The 24,542-nt window shown below is 44.2% G+C and overlaps 1 protein-coding gene across 4 annotated transcripts in view; it reads right to left on the bottom strand.

Moving 5' to 3' along the window:
* LOC140736680 (uncharacterized) overlaps positions 1-24,542 on the bottom strand; it is a 493,430-nt gene that overhangs the window by 215,010 nt on the left and 253,878 nt on the right. For all 4 annotated transcript variants that reach the window (XM_073062508.1, XM_073062505.1, XM_073062507.1 and 1 more), the window contains 9 exons: positions 21,567-21,620; positions 17,475-17,528; positions 16,297-16,341; positions 12,648-12,701; positions 12,115-12,159; positions 8,206-8,259; positions 5,611-5,664; positions 4,787-4,840; positions 2,310-2,363 (listed from right to left, as the gene is read on the bottom strand). In XM_073062508.1, the coding sequence (XP_072918609.1) occupies positions 2,310-2,363; positions 4,787-4,840; positions 5,611-5,664; positions 8,206-8,259; positions 12,115-12,159; positions 12,648-12,701; positions 16,297-16,341; positions 17,475-17,528; positions 21,567-21,620 (468 nt within the window). The remainder of the gene's footprint in view (positions 1-2,309; positions 2,364-4,786; positions 4,841-5,610; positions 5,665-8,205; positions 8,260-12,114; positions 12,160-12,647; positions 12,702-16,296; positions 16,342-17,474; positions 17,529-21,566; positions 21,621-24,542) is intronic.

The raw sequence follows: 24,542 nt of genomic DNA, 5'->3' as shown, positions 1-24,542 counted from the left end.
TTGATCTTGGTAGGGTGGTGCTGTTGACAAGTTGATCTTGGTAGGGTGGTGCTGTTGATGTGTTGTTGATCTTGGTAGTGTGGTGCTGTTGATGTGTTGATCTTGGTAGGGTGGTGCTGTTGATGTGTTGTTGATCTTGGTAGTGTGGTGCTGTTGATGTGTTGATCTTGGTAGGGTGGTGCTGATGATGTGTTGTTGATCTTGGTAGGGTGGTGCTGTTGACGAGTTGATCTTGGTAGGGTGGTGCTGTTGATGTGTTGTCGATCTTGGTAGGGTGGTGCTGTTGACGAGTTGATCTTGGTAGGGTGGTGCTGTTGACAAGTTGATCTTGGTAGGGTGGTGCTGTTGATGTGTTGTTGATCTTGGTAGTGTGGTGCTGTTGATGTGTTGATCTTGGTAGGGTGGTGCTGTTGATGTGTTGTTGATCTTGGTAGGGTGGTGCTGTTGATGTGTTGTTGATCTTGGTAGTGTGGTGCTGTTGACGAGTTGATATTGGTAGGGTGGTGCTGTTGACGTGTTGATCTTGGTAGGGTGGTGCTGTTGACGTGTTGTTGATCTTGGTAGGGTGGTGCTGTTGATGTGTTGTTGATCTTGGTAGGGTGGTGCTGTTGACAAGTTGATCTTGGTAGAGTGATGCTGTTGATGTGTTGTTGATCTTGGTAGGGTGGTGCTGTTGACGTGTTGATCTTGGTAGGGTGATGCTGTTGATGTGTTGTTGATCTTGGTAGGGTGGTGTTGTTGACGAGTTGATCTTGGTAGGGTGTTGCTGTTGACGTGTTGATCTTGGTAGGGTGATGCTGTTGATGTGTTGTTGATCTTGGTAGGGTGGTGCTGTTGACGAGTTGATCTTGGTAGGGTGGTGCTGTTGATGTGCTGACTACCCTTCCTGTCCGTCTCAGTGCAGTTCCTGTACCACGCAGTGATGCAGTTTGTTCAGGTGCTCCCTACAGCACATTATATAGTCACCCAAGCTGAACACACCCTTGAGAACTCCACTCCTCTCTGCAGCTCCTTTTTGTCCCAGACTGCGATCCAAGTTCAGCAGGCAGACAAAGACAAGGATGCAAATGGAGGATTGTAGGCACTCACCAGCAATTGAACAGTTATTGCCAACAGTTGTACTTCATTAGGAGTTTGAGGAGATTTGGTATGTCACCAAAGACTCTAGCAGGTTTCTACAGATGAACCATGGAGAGCATTCTAACTGGTTACGTCACCATCTGGCACAGAGGGGCCACACCACAGGATCAGAAAAAGATGCAGAAAACTGTAAACCCAGCTAGCTCCACCATGGACACCAGTCTCCCGAGTACTAAGGACATCTTCAAAAGGCGACACCTCAAAACAGCAGCATCTATCACTGAGGACCCCCACCATCTGAGCTATGCCCTCTTCTCATTACTTCCATCAGGAAAGAGGTACAGGAGCCTGAAGGCACACACTCAATGACTTAGGAACAGCTTCCCATCTGCCATCATATTTCTGAATATTCCATGAACCCATGAACAGTACTGCAGTATTTTGCTCTTTTGTGCACTTGTATCTATCCATATATCTATTTATTCATTCATTCACTTATCTACTTAATTATCTTTTTATATCCTTATTGTAATTTATAGTAATTTTATATATTGCACTGTACTGCTGCCACAAAATCTATTTTACATATTTATATATTTATTATTATTGCACTTTATCTAATTTTGTTTTTCTGTGCTGCATCAGATTCAGAGTAACAATTATTTCATTCTCCTTTATACTTGTGTACTGGAAATGACATTAAACAATCTAGAATCTCTTGAAAAGAACAAATTTCACAGCATACTGTATGCCAGTGCAAATAAACCAGATTCTGATTATTTTTACTCAATCTAAGGAATTATTGGTCATTAACACATAGATTTTTATTGGTTATTACAATGTATTGTGATTGGTAGCTACATGTGAAAATAATGCAATTAGAAAGTGCTCAAGTTTTTGATTGGATCAATACCTGTATAAAAATGGACAATTTTGAGCTGAAGTTTCAGAAAAGTTTGGTGACGGGACTGAACTGTTCTCCTTGTGCACAAGTAAATAAGTAAATAAAGTGAGACTAGGAGGAGATGTAAGTTATTCGAGTGTGGTTCATAGTTCGACAATCTCCACACCCTTCCTATGAAAGGGAAGGATGAGAGGGTATCCAAGCAACTTGAATTCCGTACAGATCAAACAGAAAACAAGTGCACTTGGGAATTCTCGAAATCTGGGAATAGATGGGGTGGACCGGTGAAATGACGGAACATCATACACTGATAAATACCGCTTACCCTTCTCCCTCTCACACCTTGTAGCCCTGGTGGTCCTCGTCGTCCAGGGAGTCCCTAGAAGGCAGATGGAAGAGCTGGTATCAGCATGAGGTAAATGTACCAACATCAGGTTTAATACCATCAGGGAGGGAGTACAGAAGCCTAAAGACGCACACTCAATAGTTCAGGAACAGCTTCTTCCTTCAAAGAATATTCTCCAAAGGTGGTGGCGGTGGAAGCAGACAAGATAGAGACATTTAAGAGGCATTTAGGCAGACACATGAATATGCAGAAAATGGAGGAATATAGAATGTAGAACACAACAGCAAAATACAGGCTCTTTGTCCCACCATGTTGTGCTGACCTTTCAAACTGATCAAAGTAACTTTTCAGTTTTCTATCATCCATGTGCCTACCTAAGAGTCACTTAAACATCCCTGATGTATCTGCCTCTACCACCATATGTTGGCAGTATCTTCTACACACCCATCACTCTCTGTGTAAAAAACATGCCTGGGACATCTGCCTAATACTTTCTTCCAATCAGTTTTAAATTATACCCCTTGGTATTTTCTTCCTGGGAATAAGTGTCTAGCTGTCCACTTTATATACGCCTCTTATCATCTTGTACACCTCTATCAAATCACCTCTCATCCTTCTTCGCTCCAAAAAGAAAAGCACAAGCTCACTCAATCTATCGTCATAAAACATGCTCGCTAATCCAGGCAGCATCCTGTTAAATCTCCTCTCCACCCTCCCTGAAGCTTCCCATCCTTCCTATAATGACTAGAACTGAATATAATATGCCGAAGTTGGTCTAACCAGAGTTTTATAGAGCTGCAACATTACCTTCTGGCTCTTGAACTTCATGCCCTGACTAATGAAGACCAATGCTCTGTACACCTTCTTAACCACCCTATCAACTTGTGTGGCAACTCTGACAGATCTGTGGACATGGACCCCAAGATCCCTCTGTTCCTGCACACTGCTACAAATCTGGCTATTAACTCTGTATTCTGCCTTGAAATTCAACCTACCAAAGTGTGGTGTAATTTTGGCGAATGTGACCATCAACAGTGGATTGCTGCAAAATCCTTTACCCAGTCTGGAATGAGCTGTCAACCGTAGGTACACAGCAGAATGCTCAGCTCTACGTTACTACCAAAATCACGCTATGGTCACAGCCACGTGTTCCAACTAGCCCAAAGAAGTCAGTGTCTCTAGGGATGAAATAATTGAAGCCAATCTGTACCCACGTCAGACTGGGAACCGAGACCCTGACCAACATGGGGCAAGAGCAGTCAGGCCTGAGTGGGAGGCCTTTGGGGAACTTTGGCACAGAGAAGGAAATGAGACCCTGGTGCAGATAAGCCATGGGTACATTGAATAGTGGGACGGGCTAGAAGGGCTGAATATCATACTTCAGCTCCTGTCTTCATGTAAGCTTGAGGAATATGGACAAAATAATGAGAGGTATAGATAGATAGAATTTAATGCAAACAACTGTGAGTTGTTGCACTTTCAGAGGACAAACCAAGATAGGACTTACACGTGACTCAATTTGGAAGGCTGAACGTGAAGATAGAGTACAAGGTTAATGGTAGGATTCTTATCAGAGGAGAACACGATAGTTCAGCATAGAGGCCGAGAACTTTGGCCAACTTATATAATGGCACTGTGTAGGATTTTACTTACACAGTGAATGGTCGGGCATAGACAAGTGTGGTGAAACAAAGGGATCTGGGGATACAGGTCCATAATTCTTTGAAAGTGGTGTCACAAGCAGATAGGATCAGAACTAGAGCTTTTGGTACATTGGCTTTCATAAAGCAAAGTATTGAGTACAGGAGTTGAGAGGTTATGATGAGGTTGTATAAGACATTGGTGAGGTCTAATTTGGTGTATTGTGTGCAGTTCTGGTCACCTGCCTACAGGAAAGATATCAATGAAGTTGAGAGAGTATAGAGAAAATTTACAAGGGTGTTGTGGGACTTGAGGATCTGAGTCATAGGAAAAGGCTGAATAGGTTATAAATTTATTCCCTGGAGCACAGAAGAAAGAGGGGAGATTTAATAGAGGTATACAAAGTTATGAGGATTATAAATTGGGTAAATGCAAGCAGGCAAATGCAAGCAGGCTTTTTCTACTCAGATTGGATGAGAAAAGAACTGTAGGTCAGAGGTTAAGGGTGAAAGGTGAAATATGTAAGGGAACCTGAAGGGGAATTTCTTCACTCAGAGGGTGGTGAGAGTGTGGAATGAGCTGCCAGAGGAAGTGGTGGATACAGGTTTGATTGCAACATTTAAGAGAAGTTTGCACAGGTACGTGGATGGGAAGATTTGAGGGCTGTGGTCCTGGTGCAGGTCGATGGGACTAGGGGAAATAACAGTTCAGCATGGACTAGCTGGGCCAAAGGGTCTGGTCCTGTCACAGTACTCTATGGGTACAGGGCATCAGATCAGGAGATGAGTTGCACTGTTTTCAGACGAGGTACTCACTGGTTTTCCTTCTGGACCCACAGGTCCGGGTGTCCCGGGAGGTCCCATGTAACCCTGCAAGACAAACAATACAAAGAGAGCGGTTAAACAGCTGGCCATCACCCCTGGCAATCTCCCCTGCAGCTAAGGAATGTGTTTGTGCAGCCTGTGTAGAGGCTGAACTGTTGAAGACAGGCTCTGATCACCCACTGCTCTGCCAGAAAGCTGAATGCCTCTGGTTCTCTGATTCCCTTCCTGGGAGGATATCTGATCTGGCCTCCAACATGATGGTATCAACTTTGATTTTTCCAGTTTCCAGTAATTTCGTATCCTAACCCTCTGCAACTCTTTCTTTACATTCCCCATTCTAGTTACCACATGTCATTGAACTCCACAGACTCACCAACCCCGGCGAAAGAAATTCCTCCTCATCTCTGTTCTCCTTCTATTCTGAAGCTGTGCCCCATGGTCCTAGACTTTCCCACTATAGCAAACATCCTCTTCACATCCACTCACACATTTTGTGTGTGTCACAGTGAAAAACTTTGCAGGTAATTTGTCCAGATTGTGCAAAGTTGCTGAATCAGAGAGTTGCTGGCTCAATGGGTCAGACAGCATTTGCAGAGGTGAACGAACTATGGATGTTTAAAATCGAGAGCCTGTTTTAGGAAGGAACCCTACTGAGCTCCAGGGAGTGGGGTGGGGAATGGAACTGCAGAGCCAGCAGAGAGACCGTCGGCTGCATGGAGCCCTCTGAGGCACAGTGACCACAGAAGATAAGGAAAAACACCAAGAGGTGACCTTGTCAAACCTGTACAGTTGCATGTGTCTGACGTACAGCTTACCATAGCACCCTTCTCCCCGGCCGGGCCCAGAGGACCTGGATCACCACGATCACCCTGCCGTGGAAGGAAGAGACAAGTTAAACACTAGCTGACCAGGTGTGCAGGGTGGCACCAAACCATACTTATTGGCTCTCTGTCGGTCAGGGTCCACCATAGACGTTGCGTCGTATCTGTTTAACATGCAAGGCAGGCCAGTACAATATGGAGCAAGCTGTTGCCAATGTCGCAGGCCCCCCTCTCCATGCAGCTAATGAATTCAAAGGAACAGCAGAGACCAATATAGTGTGGGACCAGTGGCATCGCAAAAGTTGCCGGACAGTGTTGAACTTAGTGTAGGACTGCCTTAGGGATTCCAGCTCCAGATATTTCCTTGGGGTTTACTCCTGAAGCCTTCCCCATGGGTGGGTACAGCTGCAAGGCAGAGATCAGAGTTTTCCTTCTCCGAGATGAGCTGCCAACCACGGCTGATGAGCCCCATCGGCCCAGAGCGACTGGTTTTATGGTGTCAGTAACTCGCTTTTGCCCCTCGTACTTGTCCCACATTACTAAGACATATGTGTTAGTGAGTTAACTGGTCGCATGGGTGTGAGTTGGCAGCACAGGCTCGTTGGGCCAGAGGGGCTTGTTACTGTGTTGTATCTCTAAATTAAAATTATAAAAATAAAATGACTCAAAATCCCTCTGTTATTCTCCCAAAAGCATTTAAACGTGTACGATTTAGACCATAAGACGTAGGAACAGACTTAGGCCAATAGCCCATCGAGTCTGCCCTGCAAAAAGGGTTAGCTGTGCACCTTTAGCTGCTGGATTCCTACATCAATACACTTCATCTGTCGGGTTGGCATGGTGGCACAGCGGGTCGAGCTGCTCCAGACACCCAGGTTCGATCCCAACCTCCGGCGCCGTCCTTGTGGAGTGTGGACGTTCTCACTGTGACCACATGGGTTCTTTCCTGCATCCCATGTTAGTGGGCTAATTGTCTGCTGTAGATTGTCTCCAGTGTGTGGGTGAGGGGTGGCAGCTGGGGGAGTCGATGGGAATGCAGGGAGAATTAAATGGGATCAGTGTAGGATTGAGGCCAATGGGTGGTTGACGGTCAGCATGGACCAATGGGCCAAAGGGCCTGTTTCTGCGCTGCGTATCCACGAAGGGTAGGAGGAGAGGTAGATGAGGTAGTGGGAATCAGATGGAATAGCTAGTCTGTAACACTGGGAAATGGTGTGTGGGAATGGGATTGGCTGTGAGATTATAACCTTGTGCCTTATTGTCTGTCTGCACTGCACTTTCTCCATATCTGCATTCTACACTTCATTCTACATTCTGTTATTGTTTTATTTTCAATGCACTGTGTAATGATTTGATCAGTTAAAGCAGGAGATCCCAGCTGGGGCCATCAGTTAATGGTAGGGGTCCAAATTATAACAAAGTTTGGGAAACCCTTGGTCTAGAGTATGCTAGAAAAATTTTTCACTGTATCTTAGTACACAGGATAATAAAAATCCAAAGTCAGCTAGCATAGATTCAGTGGGTGAAATGTCTTCATTATGAGTCTAAAGGACATACTGATAATAGCTATCATCACAAATCACCATCAGAATCAGGTTTATTATCACTGACACACCGTATGTCGGGACATTTGTTGTTTCGCAGTAACAGTGCTAGGTAGAAACGAAGTACTAAATAAATAGTGCAAAATAGTGAGCAACACACAAAATGCTAGAGGAACTCAGCAGGTCAGGCAGCATCTAAGGAAATCTGGCATCTTCCCCCTTCTTTTCCAATCCTGAAGAACATCGAATGTTTGTTCTTCTCCATAAATGCTGCCTGACCTGCTGAGTTCCTCCTGCATTTTGTGTGTATTGCTCTGGATTTCCATCATCTGCAGAATCTCTGATGCAAAATAGCGAGGTTGTGTTCAGGGTTCATTGTCCATTCAGAAATCTAAAGGCAGAGGGGGGAAGCCGTTACTGAAACATTGAGTGTGTGTCTTCAGACTTCTCTACCTCCTCCTTGATGGTAGCAGTGAGGAGGGGGCATGTCCTCGTTGCGAAGGGTCCTCAGTGCTGGATGCCATCTGCTTGGGGGGTAGCTCTTTTTAAAGATGTCCTCGAAGGTGGGGAGGTTTGAACTGGCTGAGTCAGTAGCTTTTCCTGATTCTGTGCATTGGAACTTCCACACCAGATGGTGATGCAAACAGTCAGAATGATTTCTGTAGAAACTTGCTGGACCTTTGGTATTTCACCATGAACTCTGGGGTTATTTCTTCATCAGTGGCATGTGGTGCTCATCACCCAGGGTGTACCCTCTTTTCATTGCTACATCAAGGAGGAGGTACAGGAGCTTGAAGGCACACACACAACATTTCAGGAACAGCTTCTTCCCCTCCGACATCAGATTTCTGAATGGACAATGAACTGATGTACAGTATCTTGCTATTTTGCTCTCCTTTTGCATCACTTAATTTTTAAAATATATTTCTTTCTGCAACTTACAGTAATTTTTTAAGTGTTGCACTGTACTGCTGCCACAAAACCATAGATTTCATGACATACGTCAGTAGTTCTGGCAGTCTTAGTGATAATATGAAAAGTTTACCTTTTCGCCGAGAGTCCCACGGGGTCCCCGCGGTCCAGGTAAACCAGCAGGACCCTGTGAACAGACAAAAAAACCCAGTAAGTTATTATTACAGTGTTTATGGGGAGAAACTAAACATGGAACATCAAACTGTACAGCCCTTCAGCCTGCAATGTTGTGCTGACCCTTTAACCTACTCTAAGGTCAATCTAACCCTTTCCTACATAGTCCTCCATTGCTAGAGTCTCTTCAATACCCCTAACATATCTGCCTCTACCATCACCCCTGGCAACTCATTCCATGTAACCACAACTCTCTGTAAAAACCAACCTCTGACACCCCCCTATACTTACATTCAATCACTTTAAAATTATGACCCCTTGTAATACCCATTTCCACCCAGGGAAAAGTTCTCTGGTTGTCTACTCTATCTAGTATTTCATCTTGTACACCTTCATCAATCACTTCTCATCCTCCATCACTCCACAGAGAAAAGCCTTGCCTCACTCAGCCTTTTCACATAAGACATGCTCTCGAAGCAAGGCAGCATCCTGGTAGATCTCCTCTGCACCCTCTCTAAAGCTTCCACATCCTTCCTGCAGTGAGGTGGCCAGAACTGACAGGAGGAGTTTGTTTCGGTTCTGATTCAGATGGTGCTGGACTTCACCTTAACATGACCCATTTACTGCGGCCTCCGTTAAATCAAGTGTGGATCTCCTGTGCTCTGTGCAGATGGAGGTGGAGGTGTCCAGGAACATCAGCTGTGCCTCAGTGTTGCAGTACTGCCCCTCCACCTGGGCAACCCTGGCACCACCACCCTGCCAGGCATGGTCCCTCCACACTCTCCCACCTTCTCTGCAACTCACCACCCTCGTGTCTTCCTCCTGTCCCAGTTCTGATGAAGGGTTGTTGATCTGAATGTTAACTGTTTCTCTTTCCCAAAGCTGTCATGACACAGGAAGCGGCTGTTCGACCCATCAAGTCCCTACCAGCTCACAGGACCTCTTTCCTCTCAACTCCTTGACAATTCCTACTCATTCTCCTACCTACAAAAATAACAATTTAAGGTGGTCTATTAACTCACTGACCTGCAGACGTGGGAGGAAATCCATGTGGCCATAAGAGAATGTGCAAATTCCACACAAACAGTGCCAAAGGTCAGGATCAAACTCACAAAATTATCAGAAGCTGGGAAGCAGTGACTGGATTTTTTTCCAACCACAGAATGGTTGTAAGGCAGGAGGAGGCCATTCAGCCCATTGCATCTGTTTCAGTTCTCAGTCAACTATCTAATTCCAAATGCCAACACTTTCTCCTAGTGCTAAACCTACACCTGCCAATTTTTCTCCTGTATTATATTTATTCCAAATGCAAAACCCTACTGGAATTCTCTGACTGGTCTGGTAGTGGCTACAGTGAGAGTATCAGGTGACTTTGTAAATTAAGGTATTGAGTACAAGAGATGAGATGTTATGTTGAAGTTGTGTAAGATGTTGATGAGGCCTAATTTGGGGTATTGTGTACAGTTTTGGTCACCTACCTACAGGAAAGGTATCAAGGACCTGAAGGAGCTGAGTTTGGTGCAGATTGTGCTGGAGAGGCTTTGGAGACGCCAGTGCACGAAAGAGGCAAGCTTTCTAATAGTGACTGGCCATCTTAGTCACTTTTCTTGTGACTGTAAGACCCTTTTGGACATTGTTAATGTGGAATGCTGCAGGTTCAATTCACTGATTTATTGGCAGATGGCAGGGGAGTTGCCTGTCCTCGGTAATAGCAAGAACTAGGTCTCAAGCCTAGTCTCAAGGGGTGTGGAGGGCTTTGGCCCACGTGACTTCCTCATCAGGAGACCAGAGTCAGTGTGGATCAGTAACAACATCTCCTCCTCACTGACAGTCAACACTACTGCACCTCCAGGGTGTGTGCTTAGCCTACCACTCTACTTCACTGCACCCATGACTGTGTGTCTAGACGCAGCTCAAACAACATCTATAAATTGGCCGATGAGACATCGAGGAAGTGTACTGGGGTGAGATAGATCAGCAGGTTGAGTGGTGTTGCAACAACAACCTTGCACCCAATGTCAGTAAGATCAAGAAATTGATTGTGGACTTCAGGAAGGGGAAGTCGAGGGAACACACACCTGTCCTCATAAGGGATCAGCAGTGGAAAGGGTGAGCAGTTTTAAATTCCTGGGTGTCAACATCTCTGAAGATCTATTCTGGGCCAAACATATTGATGCAATCACTATAAAGCACCAAAGATAGGCATCAACTTCAGATTGGTGACCTAAACGGGGAGCAAATTCAGAGAACGGAGATGCAAAGGGACTTGGAAATCCTCATGCAGAATTCCCTGAAGGTTGAGTCAGTAGTGAGGAAGGCAAATGCAATGTTAGCATTCATTTTGAGAGGACTAGAATATAACAGCAAGGATGTAATGCCAAGGCTTTATAAGGCATTGTTCAGACTAAATTTACGAGTATTGTGAGCAGTTTGGGTTCCATATCTGTAAGAGAATGCGCTGGCATTAGAGAGGGTCCAGAGGAGATCCATGAGACTGATAACAGGAATGAAAGGGCTAATGTATAAGAAGTGTTTGATAGCTCTAGGACTGCACTCGTTGGCAGTGGGGGAGAAATCACATTGAAACCTGTTGAATATTGTAAGTCCAGGAAAGAATGGAGGAGGAGAGGCTGTTTCCTATACTGAGGGAGTCTAGGACCCGAGGACACATCCTCAGAATAGAGGGATGCTCCTTCAGAACAGAGATGAAGAGGAATTTATTTTGCCAGAGGGTGGTGAATCTGTGGAATTCATTGCCACAGTTGGCTGTGGAGAGTAAATTATGGGGTACATTTAAAGTGGAATTTGATTATGTTCTTGACAATTTGCTTTTCCATAAGGTTTTAGGACATAGAGCAGTAGAGCACAGGTACAGGCCCTTTGGCCCACAATGTTGTGCCAAACCAATTAAATTAGTAATCAAAAGGCCAACTAAACTAATCCCTTGTGCCTACACACTGTCCATATCCCTCCATTTCCTCACATTCTTTTTTTTGTATTTTTTTTTATTGAAGTTCATCAAACAAACATTTCCATAAGATGTATTTCAGACATTGTACATATATATCATATGTAAATGTTTCTAATCACCACCCGGGGCAGCATATTCCAGGCACCCACCCCTCTCCATGTAAGAAAAAACTTACCCATTGCACCTCTGTGGTGAACTACATATACCTGTCTGGACACGCCGCCCCCCCCCCCCCCCCCCCCCCCACCGCTGACTGCTCCTGTGGCTCCTCCCACTGACTCCGGTATAAAGGCGATTGGAGCCTGGGCCCTGCCCTCAGTCTCCAGGATGTAGCATGGTGGTCAATTGCTGCTTGTTCTTTCTTCCAGCCAATAAAAGCCTATACCTCGCCTCACGTCTCGGAGAGTTATTGATGGTGCATCAATCTCCTTTGAAATTACACCCCTCTCACCTTAAATGCATCTCCTCTGGAATTAGACATTTCAACCCTGGGAAAAATATATTGTCTATCCACTTTATCTATGTCTCTCATAATCTTAAAAACCTCCCCTTACCCTCTGCCACTCCAGAGAAAACAACCCAAGTTTGTCCAACCTCTCATTATAGCTCATGCCCTTTAATCCAGGCAGCATCCTGGTGAGCCTCTTCTACACCCTCTCCAAAGCCTCAACATCCTTCCTGTAGCAGGGAGATCAGAACTGAATGCAATAGTCCAGATGCGGCCTAACTAGAGTTTTAATGAAACTCTTTGACAAGATTGCCTGCCCCCCCATTCTTTATCCCAGCAACGGTTCAGTTTACGAAGTTCAAAGCTTAAATTTAAGTCAAAATCTAAATGCACTCTCCCCACCGAAATGTCACAATCAGACACTGAGCAGGAAAAAAGTCTAAACATACCAGTTCTCCAATCTTCCCAATGTTTCCCAGATCTCCTTGCTCCCCCTTTGGGAAAGAACAATGACACAAAACATTTTTACCAATAGCACCATCGTTTTTACAAGGAGAGACAGGTTAAAGACAGTCTGCTGAAAGGTTGGTGGGGGGCACCTCAGAATACAGGGACATCCATTTGGAACAGAGATGAGTGGAAATTTCTTTATCCAAAAGATGGTGAATCTGTGGAATTCATTGCCATGGACAGTTGTGGTGGCCAAGCTATTGGGTATATTTTAAGTGGAGATAGACCAGTTTTTAGTCAAAAGTTATAAGAAGGCAGGAGAATGGGGTTGTGAGGGAAAATAAATCAGCCGTGATGGAATGGGAGAGCAGACTTGATGGGCCAAATGGCCTAATTCTGCTCCTACATCTTAAGTGCTGATGGATGGGGAAATGACACAGAAAGGGCGATGAGGCCAAAACAGATCAGCCATGGCCGCATTCTGGCTTACTTCTGTTTTCCTATTTTCTTTTTTATTGCCATTGAAGGTTACCTTCATGCCTTCCAATCCGATCTCTCCAGGATATCCTTTCCGGCCTGGTCTCCCCTAAAACATAGAGTTCAGTGGTTAGTGAAGTTACCATGATAGTTCCACACAATCATATAAGATTCACTCGACATGAATACTAGGTCTGACAATCAGTACTGGGCCCACAGGGAATTAAATTTAAATCCAACACTCACAGAATGCTGGAAGAACTCAGCAGGTCAAACAGGGAAGAGGAATAAGCAATTGATATTTTGGATCCTTCAACAGGACTGGAGAGGAAAGGGGAAGAAGCAGAACAAGAAGTTGGAAACTACGAAATCTTACGTTTTGGACATATTATATTAACCATGAGGACTGTCAGATATGGGTTTCTTTAGAAGCTAACTCTGTTAATAAATTTTCTATTATTTCTCTTCTCAGATCCTCACTCCCTTTATCTTTTAGTAAACTAACTGAACATTTGGTAGTTAAACATACTTTGAGGATCTGGGTACAATTTAGGAAATTCTTTGGTCTATTGAGACTTTCTTTGTCTAGTCCCATTTGTTTTAACTATATTTTTAAACCTTCGGTGACCGACTCAGTTTTTAAAGAATGGGATAGATTGGGTATTAAATGCTTCCAGGATTTGTTTGTTGGAGGAAGTCTTCTTTCGTTTGAGCAAATGTCAGCTAAATATAGTTCACCCAAAACTCAATTTTTTCATTATTTACAAATTAGACACTTCCTGCGTTCTCAACTATATACATTTCCTATAAGTTCCAATAAGGACTTATTAGATGTAATTTGTGTTGGTGCGTGGCCTAGTGGATAAGGCATCGGTCTAGCGATCTGAAGGTCACTAGCTCGAGCCTCAGCTGAGGCAATATGTTTGTGTCCTTGAGCAAGGCACTTAACAACACATTGCTCTGCGACAACACCGGTGCCAAGCTGTATGGCTCCTAGTGCCCTTCCCTTGGACAACATCGGTGGCATGGAGAGGGAAGACTTGCAGCATGGGCAACTGCTGGTCTCCCATACAACCCTGCCCAGGCCTACACCCTGGAAACTTTCCAAGGCACAAATCCATGGTCTCACGAGACTAGTGGATGCCTATAAGATGTAATTTTTAATTGGAAACCTTTTTATAATGGTTCAATATGGTATGTTGTTAGGAATGAGAAATGTTCCTGTAGACAAAATTAAAAATCTTTGGGAACAAGATTTACAGACTTCAGTTTCTGAGGAAACTTGGAATGAAATTTTTAAATTGGTGAACACTTCATTGTTATGCACCCCATTCCCTCTTAAAATTGAAAGTGGCTCATAGGGCTCACATGTCTAAAGATAAGCTATCTCGTTTTTATTCGGATATATCCCCTTTCTGTGATAGATGTAATAATGGAGAAGCCTCATTAATTCAAATGTTTTGGACCTATCCAAGCCTTGAAAGTTACTGGATGGAAGTATTCCAAACTTTCTCGGTACTTTTCAAGGCAAATTTTAAGCCTAACCCCTTGACCACATTAGTTGGTATTGTTGGAGGAAAAGACTTTATTTTGGAGCCCCCTGATTTGCATATTTGGGCTTTTACTTCTCTTATAGTTAGGAGGGTGCTCTTGCTTAAATGGAAGGATGCTGTTCCGCCTACTCATGCTCAATGATTACGGCATGCTACGTCATGCTTAAATTTAGAGATTATCCGATGTTCAGTTTTTGAATCTAGCCATTATACATTGTGGGGACCATTTTTGAGTTATTTTCAAAATCTTTGATTTGTTGTAAAAGTACAGATGGTGGCTAATAATATATTTTATTATATGATAAGGGTTTCCCCCCTTTTTCTTGCTTTTTCTAACAGCTCTGACTTTGGTAGTGGGTTTAGATTTTTTTCTGTAAAACAAAATTATTGTATTTCAATATTACAATTTAATTTAATTTTTATGAATACAGAGTTTTGTGATTGTAACTGTATTTTTAAATCAATGAATTTGGTACTTTTTTGACTCATATATCTTCTTGTACTCTATATTCTTTATGCAGAAACTAATAAAAATATTGAAAGAGAAGTTGGTGCGGTGGGAAGGAGTACAAGCTGGCAGGTGACTGGCGAGACCAGGTGAGGGGGAAGATCACGGGTGGGTGAAGGGGATGAAGTGAGAAGCTGGGAGCTGATAGGTGGAAGAGATAAAGGGCTATAGAAGAAGGAATCTGATAGGAGAGGAGAGAGGATGGGGACCAGGGGGAGCTGATGAGCAGGTGAGGAGAATAGGGGTGAGAGAGGAACCAGAATGGGGAGTGGAAAAAGAGAGAAGGGAGAGAGGGAAAATTACCGGAATTTGAAGAAATCGATGTTCCTGCATCATGTTGGAGGCCACCCAGATGGAACATAAGATGTTGCTCTTCCAACCTGAGAGTGGCCTCATCATGGCAGAAGAGCCCTTGGACTAACATGTCAGAATGGGAATGGGAAGACAAATGGAAATGGGTGGCCATTGGGAGAGGCTGCCTTTTGCAGCAGACAGAACAAAGGTGCCCAGCAGAACCATTTCCCCAGTTTACATCAAGTCTCACTTATTTATTAGGAGGCCAGACTGGGAGAACCACATTCAATAAATGAGCCTGACAGACTCACAGGTGAAGTGTCACCTCACCTGGAAGGATGGGTTGGGTCCTTGAATAGAGCTGAGGGAGCAGGTGAATGGGCAGGTTTTGCACTTAGACCATTTGCAGGTTAAGGGTTAAGTACCAGGAGGGAGATCAGTGGACAGGGGAGTCATGCAGAAAGTGATCCTGCTGGAAAGCAGAGAGTGAGAAGGGAGTGAAAGACGGGGTATTGGTATCCTGTTGGAGATGGCGGAAGTTGTGGAAAGTGATATGATGGATGAGAGGCTCGTGGAATGGTAGATAAGGTCAAGGAGAACCCTATCCCTGGTATGGCGGTAAGAGGGTTGGGTGAGGGAAGTGGAGGTGACGCAGGTGAGGGCAGTATCGACAATAGAAGGGGAACCCCTTTCTTTGAAGGAGAACAACATCTCAGATGCTCTGGAATGGAATGCCTCATCTGCAAACAGATGCAGCGGAGTCAGAGGAACTGAGAGAAGAGAATAGAGACGCTGGGTTCTAGAGCAACACTTGACCAGTCGGAGGAGCTCAGTAGGTCAAACAGCAGTTCCTCTCCATTTCCTGAACCAAACAGAGGGTGGTGAATCTATGGAATTCATTGCCACCTGTCAGCCATGGAGGTCAAGTCATTGAGTATACTTAAGGCAGAGATTGATGGATTCTTGGTTAGTCAGGGCATGAAGGGATACGGGGAGAAGGCAGGAGATTGGGGCTGGGAGGGCCATTATGAAATGGTGGAGCAGAATCAATGGGTCAAATGGCCTAATTCTGCTCCTATATTGTGTGCTCTTATGGTCTAATCCATTGATGATCTGAACTGTAACATAGATCTGACTGAGTCACCAAAGAAATGGACCTAGGACACCCCAACCCCGATGTCATTGTTTATTTATTTACTGATACAGCATAGAATAGGTCCTTCCGGCCAACCCAGCAACCCCTGATTTAACCCTAGTCTGATTTTGTGACGAAGACAAACACCGTTACATCATTTGGTATCTACACACAATTCTGACAAAAAAGTGTAACTGTCAGGTTGAAGACTTACAAGTGACCCTTGGCTTCCTGGTGGCCCCTGTGGTCCTTCATCTCCCTGTTGAAGAAGGACAAATGGGTTAAATGTTGTTGTGTCCGTCATGACAGGCACCTAGAAACGAGCCACATGGTGGCACAGCGGGAAGAGCCTCTGCCCCCTAGCTCCAGGGACCTCGGTTCGAACCCCACCTCTGGCGCTGTCTGTGTGGAGTTCACATGTTCTCATTGTGACTGCATGGGTGTTCCACAGGTGCTCCGGTTCTCTCCCACATCTGAGATAAGTGTTAATTGGCTGCTGTAAATTATCCCCAGTGTGTGGGTGAGGGGTGGAACCTGGGGGTAGTTGATAGGAATGTGGGGAGATTGAAATGGGATCAGTGTAGGATTGGTGTCAATGGGTGATTGATGGTCAGCACAGAGGGCCTGTTTTCCTGCTCTGTCTACAGCTCCACAAAGTCAGGAAAGAAAGCAAAGGAGGTTGATGAGAATCGGGGGCCTGAGTTACAGGGAGAGGTTTAAGGTGTGGAGTGAAGAACCAGAGGGCACAGGTTTAAGGTGAGATCTAGTGGGAACCTGAGGGACAAAGTTTTCACCCAGGGACATTTAAGAACATTTAAGAGACATTTAGGGACATTTAAGAGACCCTTAGATAGGAACATGGATGAAAGAACAATGAAGGGCTATGGTGGAGGGAAGGGTTAGACTGATCTTGGAGTGGGTTAAAAGGTCAGCACAACATCGTGGGCTGAAGGGCCTGTACTGTGCTGTGACATTCTATGTTCTATGTATAAGGTACATTAATAACATTTAAAAGACACTTGGACAAATACCCTTGACAGTTCCCTCTTAGCTTCCTAGACAAATTCATGAGGCACTGCTTTCTTTCTGGGCAGTACAGTGGTGTAGCAATTAGCATAATGCTTTACAGCACCAGCCACATGGATTCAAGTCCTGGAAGGAGGTTGTGCGATGAAGTGACTGTGTGGGTTTCCTCAGCTTCCTCCCAAAATCCAAAGATGTGTAAGTACGGTTTAGTGAGTTGTGGGCCTGATGTGTTGGCAGTGGGAGTATGGACATTTGCTGGTCATCCTCAGCACATCCTTGGACTGTGCGGCTTATGAACGGAGTTGATGCATTTCTCTGTGTGCTTGGATATCTCAATGTTCATGTGACAAATGAAACTAATCTTACCTCTTGGCCCTTGGGTCCATGAGGGCCTGGCAGTCCTCTGTCACCAGGTTCACCCTAGACAGCCAAACAGGAGGAATGTAATTAAAGGCTTATAAAGACATGAAAAGTATGCTACATACACACAAGATCCATGCAAAATCAAGGATCAACTTTATCCAGCATATACATTTACATGCATTAGGAATTGGTGTGGTGTATTGGTCAGGGTGAGACATGCAACAAAAAGCTACATTCAACAATTAGAAAGAACAAAGAATATATAAAAAATAAAGTTAGCTAACAAACGGAATGGGAATAAAATGTGCATAAATACCAGCATGTACATATTTACAATGTAAACAGCATTGTAAAAAGTAGTTTCAAGTGCTTACAGTGCAGTGTGCTGACTGAGGTAATAGATAGAGGGGTATGGGAAGGGGGAGCTAACTAGAATGGTGGATCAGGTTAACTGCCTGAGGGGACAAACTTATAAGATGGTGTAAAGTTTTTGTTTTAATTTTGTTTTGTCTGAGCGGCACCACCCCGACAACTCCACAATCCCAGTTAGCCCTAACCAAATCACAGAACAATTTACAATGACCAATTAACATAACCGGTGTGCATTTGGATTGTGGGAGGAAAAAACAGACTCCTTACAGAGGACACTGGGATTGAACTCTGAACTCCAATGCTGAGCTGTAATAGCATCATGCTAACATCCACACTACTGTCGCGCCCATTCTCTTCCCCTTCATCCCTCCTCAGTAAGTACCATACCATCCATCACAGCCCAACCAAGGCAGCTGTGGAGGTCAAGTCGTTGGGTTTAATTAAGGCAGAGATTGATAGGTTCTTGATTGACCACAGCATCAAAGGTTACGGGGAGAAGGCCTGGGAGTTGCGTTGAGGAGGGGATAAAAGGATCAGCCATGATTAAATGGTGGAGCAGACTTGATGGGCCAAATGGCCTAATTCTGCTCCTATGTCTTATGGTATTATGGTCTAACAAGTTACCCCTTAACCTTAGTCTTAACCCAACACCTTTAGTTCTAGTGTCACCCAACCTCAGTGGAAAAAGCCTGCTTACATTTACCCTGTCTATGCCCCTCATGATTTTGTAAACTTTCTGTCTACTCTTTCAATCTTATTGATATTTTTCCTGTAGGTAGGGTAGGATGCATACAATAAATGGCAGGGCATTTAAGGAATTTTATTGAATCGAGTGACTGTGGGAGAGGGTGGTAAAGAAGCCAAATGATACGCTTGCTTTCATAGGTCGGGGCACAGAATATAAAATTTGAGGTATTACGTTGTTACTTTACAGTAGAATACTTTGGAGTACAGTGTGCTGTTCTGGTCATCACACACAGGACTGTGCTGGAGAGAGCGCAGAGGAGATTCACCAGGACGGAGGATTTTAATCATTGATAGAAACATCCTCTCCATGTCCACTCTAACTAGGCCTTTCAATCAGTGAGATCCTCCTTCATTCTTCGAAACTCCAGTGAGTACAGGTCTAGAGCCAAAGGCTCCTCATATGTAAACCATTCTGATCCTGAGATCATTCTTGTGAACCTCCTCTGGACTCTCTCCAATGTCAACACATCTTTCCATCGATAAGTGCCCAAAACTACTCACAATACTCCAAGTGCAGTCTGGCCAATGGAATATAAAGCCTCAGCATTACAAACCTGCTTTTATATTCTAGTCCTCTTGAAATGAATGCTAACATTGCATTTGCCTTCCTACCACAGACTCAACCTGAAAGTTAACCTTTAGGGAATCCTGCATGAGGACTCCCAAGTCCCTTTGCACCTCTGAGTTTTGAATTTTCTCCAGCCCAAGATCTTAAGGCACAAACTAACGGAGATGGGAGTAGACTCTCACATGGTGGATTGGATAGTGGACTACTTGACAGATAGACCTCAGTATGTGCGGTTGGGAGACTGTAGGTCTGACACGGTGGTCAGCAGCACAGGAGCGCCGCAGGGAACCGTACTCTCTCCGGTCCTGTTCACCCTGTACACATCAGACTTCCAATATAACTCGGAGTCCTGCCATGTGCAGAAGTTCGCTGATGACACGGCCATAGTGGGGTGTGTCAGGAATGGACAGGAGGAGGAGTATAGGAAACTGATACAGGACTTTGTGATATGGTGCAACTCAAACTACCTGCGTCTCAATATCACCAAGACCAAGGAGATGGTGGTGGACTTTAGGAGATCTAGGCCTCATATGGAGCCAGTGATCATTAATGGAGAATGTGTGGAGCAGGTTAAGACCTACAAGTATCTGGGAGTACAGTTAAACGAGAAGCTAGACTGGACTGCCAACACAGATGCCTTGTGCAGGAAGGCACAGAGTCGACTGTACTTCCTTAGAAGGTTGGCGTCATTCAATGTCTGTAGTGAGATGCTGAAGATGTTCTATAGGTCAGTTGTGGAGAGCGCCCTCTTCTTCGTGGTGGCGTGTTGGGGAGGAAGCATTAAGAAGAGGGACGCCTCACGTCTTAATAAGCTGGTAAGGAAGGCGGGCTCTGTCGTGGGCAAAGTACTGGAGAGTTTAACATCGGTAGCTGAGCGAAGGGCGCTGAGTAGGCTACGGTCAATTATGGATAACTCTGAACATCCTCTACATAGCACCATCCAGAGACAGGGAAGCAGTTTCAGCGACAGGTTACTATCGATGCAATGCTCCTCAGACAGGATGAAGAGGTCAATACTCCCCAATGCCATTAGGCTTTACAATTCAACCGCCAGGACTTAAGAACTTTTTAAAAGCTATTATTAATGCTTTTTGAGATAGTGTTTTAGATGCATATCATATTTTTTACTGAGTTAAGTATTGTATGTAATTAGTTTTGCTACAACAAGTGTATGGGACATTGGAAAAAAAGTTGAATTTCCCCATGGGGATGAATAAAGTATCTATCTATCTATCTAGAAAATAGTCCACACTCCGAAACACTCCTTCTGCCAAAGAGCACAACCATACACTTCCCTACATTATATTCCATCTGCCACTAATTTGACCATTCTCCTAATCTGTCTTCCTGCAGACACCCTGCTTCCTTGACACCACCTATCTTCATATTATCTGCAAATCTGGCCACAAAGCTGTCACTTCCATCATTGAAATCATTGAAGTATAATGTGAAAAAAATTGATCCCAGCACCAACCCCTATGGGACACCACTAGCCATCAGCAGCCAAGAGAAAAGACTCCCTTTATTCCCATCCTTTGCCTCCTGCCTGTCAGCCAATGCTCTATCTATCTTTCCTGCAATACCACAGGCTCTTGTTTAAACTGTGGGTGGTATCTGGAACTTGCTGGCGGGATCAGATACAGTCACTATGTTTGAGAGACATTAAGACAGACAGACGTAGACAATGTAGACACATTGGATTAGTGCAGATGGGCAGAGACGTCAACATGGATGTGGTGGATGGTACAACAATGGAACTACAACTAGCATATTGCTTTTCTTCAATCGTCATAACTTGTTCTAATCTTTAGAAAAAACTTCAAACGGTTTATAATATTTGCAAAATAAATTATGTTTTCATCATTCTGTTTGTCTACCTGGTGTACTAATTTAGTGTGATCAGATGCACAGATTCTTTGTAGTTAGCATCATGTTCTCAGCATGCCAGCTGTAAGATTGGGTTTCAATTCCCACTGCTGTTCGTTTGGAGTTTGTACATTCTCCCAGTGACCGCTTGGGTTTCCTCTCACGTTGAAAACACCTACGGGTTAGGCTAGTCAGCTGTGGGCATGTTGTGTTGGCTCTGGAAGCATGGTGATGTTTGCAGGATGGCCAACGGTATGGAGTTTGTACGTTCTCCCAGTGATCGCTTGGGTTTCCTCCCATGTTGAAAACACCTACGGGTTAGATTAGTCAGCTGTGGGCATGTTGTGTTGGCTCCTGTGAATGATCCAGGACACTTGCAAGCTGCCCTGCACAATCCTCGCTAATTTGATTTGATGCAAACGACGCATTTCACCATATCTTTCGACATACATGCGACAAGCTGTTAACCTAATCTTTAACTTTAACTTATGAAGTCACTGTTGCAGCACGACCTAAAATAAATGGATTTTTTATCCACCTACCTTTGGACCTTCAACTCCATTAGAGCCCGGCAGCCCAATATCCCCAGGAAAACCCTGAAAAACAGATGTCAGATTGATCAATTGGTTTATTACTATAAGTTGGATTGATGTACAATAGACAAAATTGTTTGACATGCCATCTACACAGATCATTTCATGTAGCTCTCCAGCTTCTCAACAAAACTCACTCTGGTGCAATCCCCTTACTGACCCTGCTCAACATCTGTTAAATAATCTTTCCATTAAATGGTCTGTCCATCCGGGACATCTTCAACAAGCAATGCCTCAGAAAGGCAGCATCCATCATTAAAAACCTTCATTACCCAGGACGTGCCCTCTTCTCATTGTTATCATCAGGGAGGAGCTACAGGAGCCTGAAAGCACACTCAACAATACAGGAACAGCTCCTTCCCCTCCACCATCAGATTTCTGAATGGACAATGAATTATGTATTGCAATGTTCTGCTGCCATATAACAACACATTTCACAATATACTGTATGCCAGTGAAATTAAATCTGATTGTGAAACGTCAACTATAGTCTTTTCCATAGATGCTGCCTGGCCTGCTGAGTTCCTCCTGTATTTTGTGTGTTTCCAGCATCTGCAGACTTTCTCTTGTTTGTGATTGAATCTTTGAAGGATGCTCGGCAGCTGTGGCAGGGCTTAAGTGGTATCACCTCCTACAAAGTTAAATCAGGCAACATAGGTGACAACGAGGCTTTGCTTCCAGGTGAGCTCAATGCCTTTTATGCTCACTTTGACCATCAAAACAGGTAGGCACCTTCACAAACTCCCACAGCCCCTGATGACACTGTGATTTCAATTTCTAAGGCCAATGAGAGAGCATTGTTCAGGAAGGTGAATCCATGGCCAACGACTAAAAACGTGTGTTGATCACCAGTACCTCTCACTTTGGCAGTCTAAGGTACCCACGTGCTTCAAGCAGGATTCAATTGTACCAGTGCCTCAGAAAAACACTATAACTTACCTCAGTGATTATTGTCCACAAGCACTTACATCCACTGTGATGAAGTTTTTTGAGAGGCTAGTGATGAAACACATCAACTCCTGCCTGAGAAGTGACTTAGATCTGTTCCAATTTGTGTACCACTACAACAGATGAACCAACAGATGCCATTTCATTGGCTCTTCACTAAACCCTGGAACATCTGGACAGTGAAGATACACACATCTGCATGCTCCTCATTACCACAGCTCAGCATTCAGTACTATCATCTCCTCAAAACTAATCAATAAGCTTCAAAACCTTGGCCTCAATATCTTCTTGTGCAACTGGATCCTCAATTTCCTCACTTGTGGACCCCAGTCAGTTTGGATTGGTAGTAACATCTCTTCCATGATCTCCATTGGCATGAGCACCACAAGACTGTGTGCTTAGTCCCCTGCTCTTCTCGCCTTACATTTATGACTGTGTGGCCAAGCACAGCTCCAGTTCCATATTTAGTCAGACCAAAGGTGGTGAGGAATCAGCACATAGGAGGGAGACTGAAAATCTGACTGAGTCGTGCCACAGCAGAAACCTCTCACTCAGTGTCAGAAAAAAAGAGATGATTATTGATTTTAGGAGTAGGAAATCAGAGGTCCATGGGCCAGTCCTCAATGGGGGATCAAAGCTGGAGAGGGTCAACAGCTTTAAATTCCTCAGTGTTGTCATTTCAGAGGATTTGTCCTAAGCTTGGCACATAGTGGTCATTACGAAGAAAGTGCAGCAGTGTCTCTACTTTCTTAAAATTTTGTGAAGGTTCTACACGTGATCAAAAACTTTGACAAATTTCTACAGATGTATGGTGCAGAGTATATTTACTGGTTGCATCACAGCCTGGTATGGAAACACCAATGCCCTTAAACAGAAAATCCTACAAAAAGTAGGGGATACAGCCCAGTGCATCGTAAGAAAAGCCCTCACCAACATTGAGCACAACTACACATGTTACAGGAAAGCAGCATCCATCATCAGGGACCCCCACCATCCAGGGCATCTTCTCTTCTTGCTGCTGTCATCAGGAAGGAGGTACAGGAGCCTCAGGACCCTCATCACCAGGTTCAGCAACAGTTGTTACTCCTCAACCATTGGGCTCTTGAACCAGAGGAGATAAATTTACTCAACTTCACTCGCTTCCACAACCAATGGCTTCACTTTCAAGGACACTTCATCTCACGTGTCTATATTTATTGTTTATTATTTATTATTATTATTTCCTTTTATTCACTGTCTTTTTGTATTTGCACAGTTTGTTGATTGTTTTAAACATTGGTTGTTGTTTCATGTAGTCTTTCATTGACTCTATTATGGTATTTGTATTTACTGTGAATGCCTGCAAGAAAATGAATCTCAGGGTTGTATATGGTGACATATCTATACTGGTGAAGCCCCACCAGTGCTTTATAAAGCCTCAATGTCCTTTTAAAATCGCTTTTAAATTCTAATCCTCTTGAAATGATTACGAACACCATATTTGCCTTCATCACCATCTACTCAAGCTGCAAATTAACCTTTAGGGAATCCTGCACAAGGACTCCCAAGTACCTTTGCACCTCAGACTTTTGTATTTTCTCTATTTAGAAAATAGTCTACCCTTTTACTTCTTCAACTAAAGTGCATGATCATACACTTCCCAGCACTATTCCATCTGCCACTTCTTTGCCCATCCTCCTAAGGGCTTACTGATTGCATCACTGGTACCATCAAGGACTGTTGGCTACTTCCCTAAGAGCAAGTCATGGGTCACCAGTGATCTAAAGGCTGTTCTCCACCACAGAAAGAGAGCCTTTAGAGGAATTGAAAAGTACAGAGGGAGCTAAAGGAGAAGATCAAGTTGGCAAAAGGGGAATACAGGAGAGAAATGGAGAACAAGCTGGGGCAGAGTAGCACAGAGGAGGTGTGCAGAGGCGTGAAGAACATCATTGGCTGTAAAGCCTTGGAATGCAGCTGTGAATGGGTTAATGAGATACA

This window comes from Hemitrygon akajei, chromosome 12, assembly GCF_048418815.1.
Source record: "Hemitrygon akajei chromosome 12, sHemAka1.3, whole genome shotgun sequence".
Classification (NCBI taxonomy): Eukaryota; Metazoa; Chordata; class Chondrichthyes; order Myliobatiformes; family Dasyatidae; genus Hemitrygon; species Hemitrygon akajei.
This window is presented reverse-complemented; position numbering and strand designations above follow the sequence as displayed.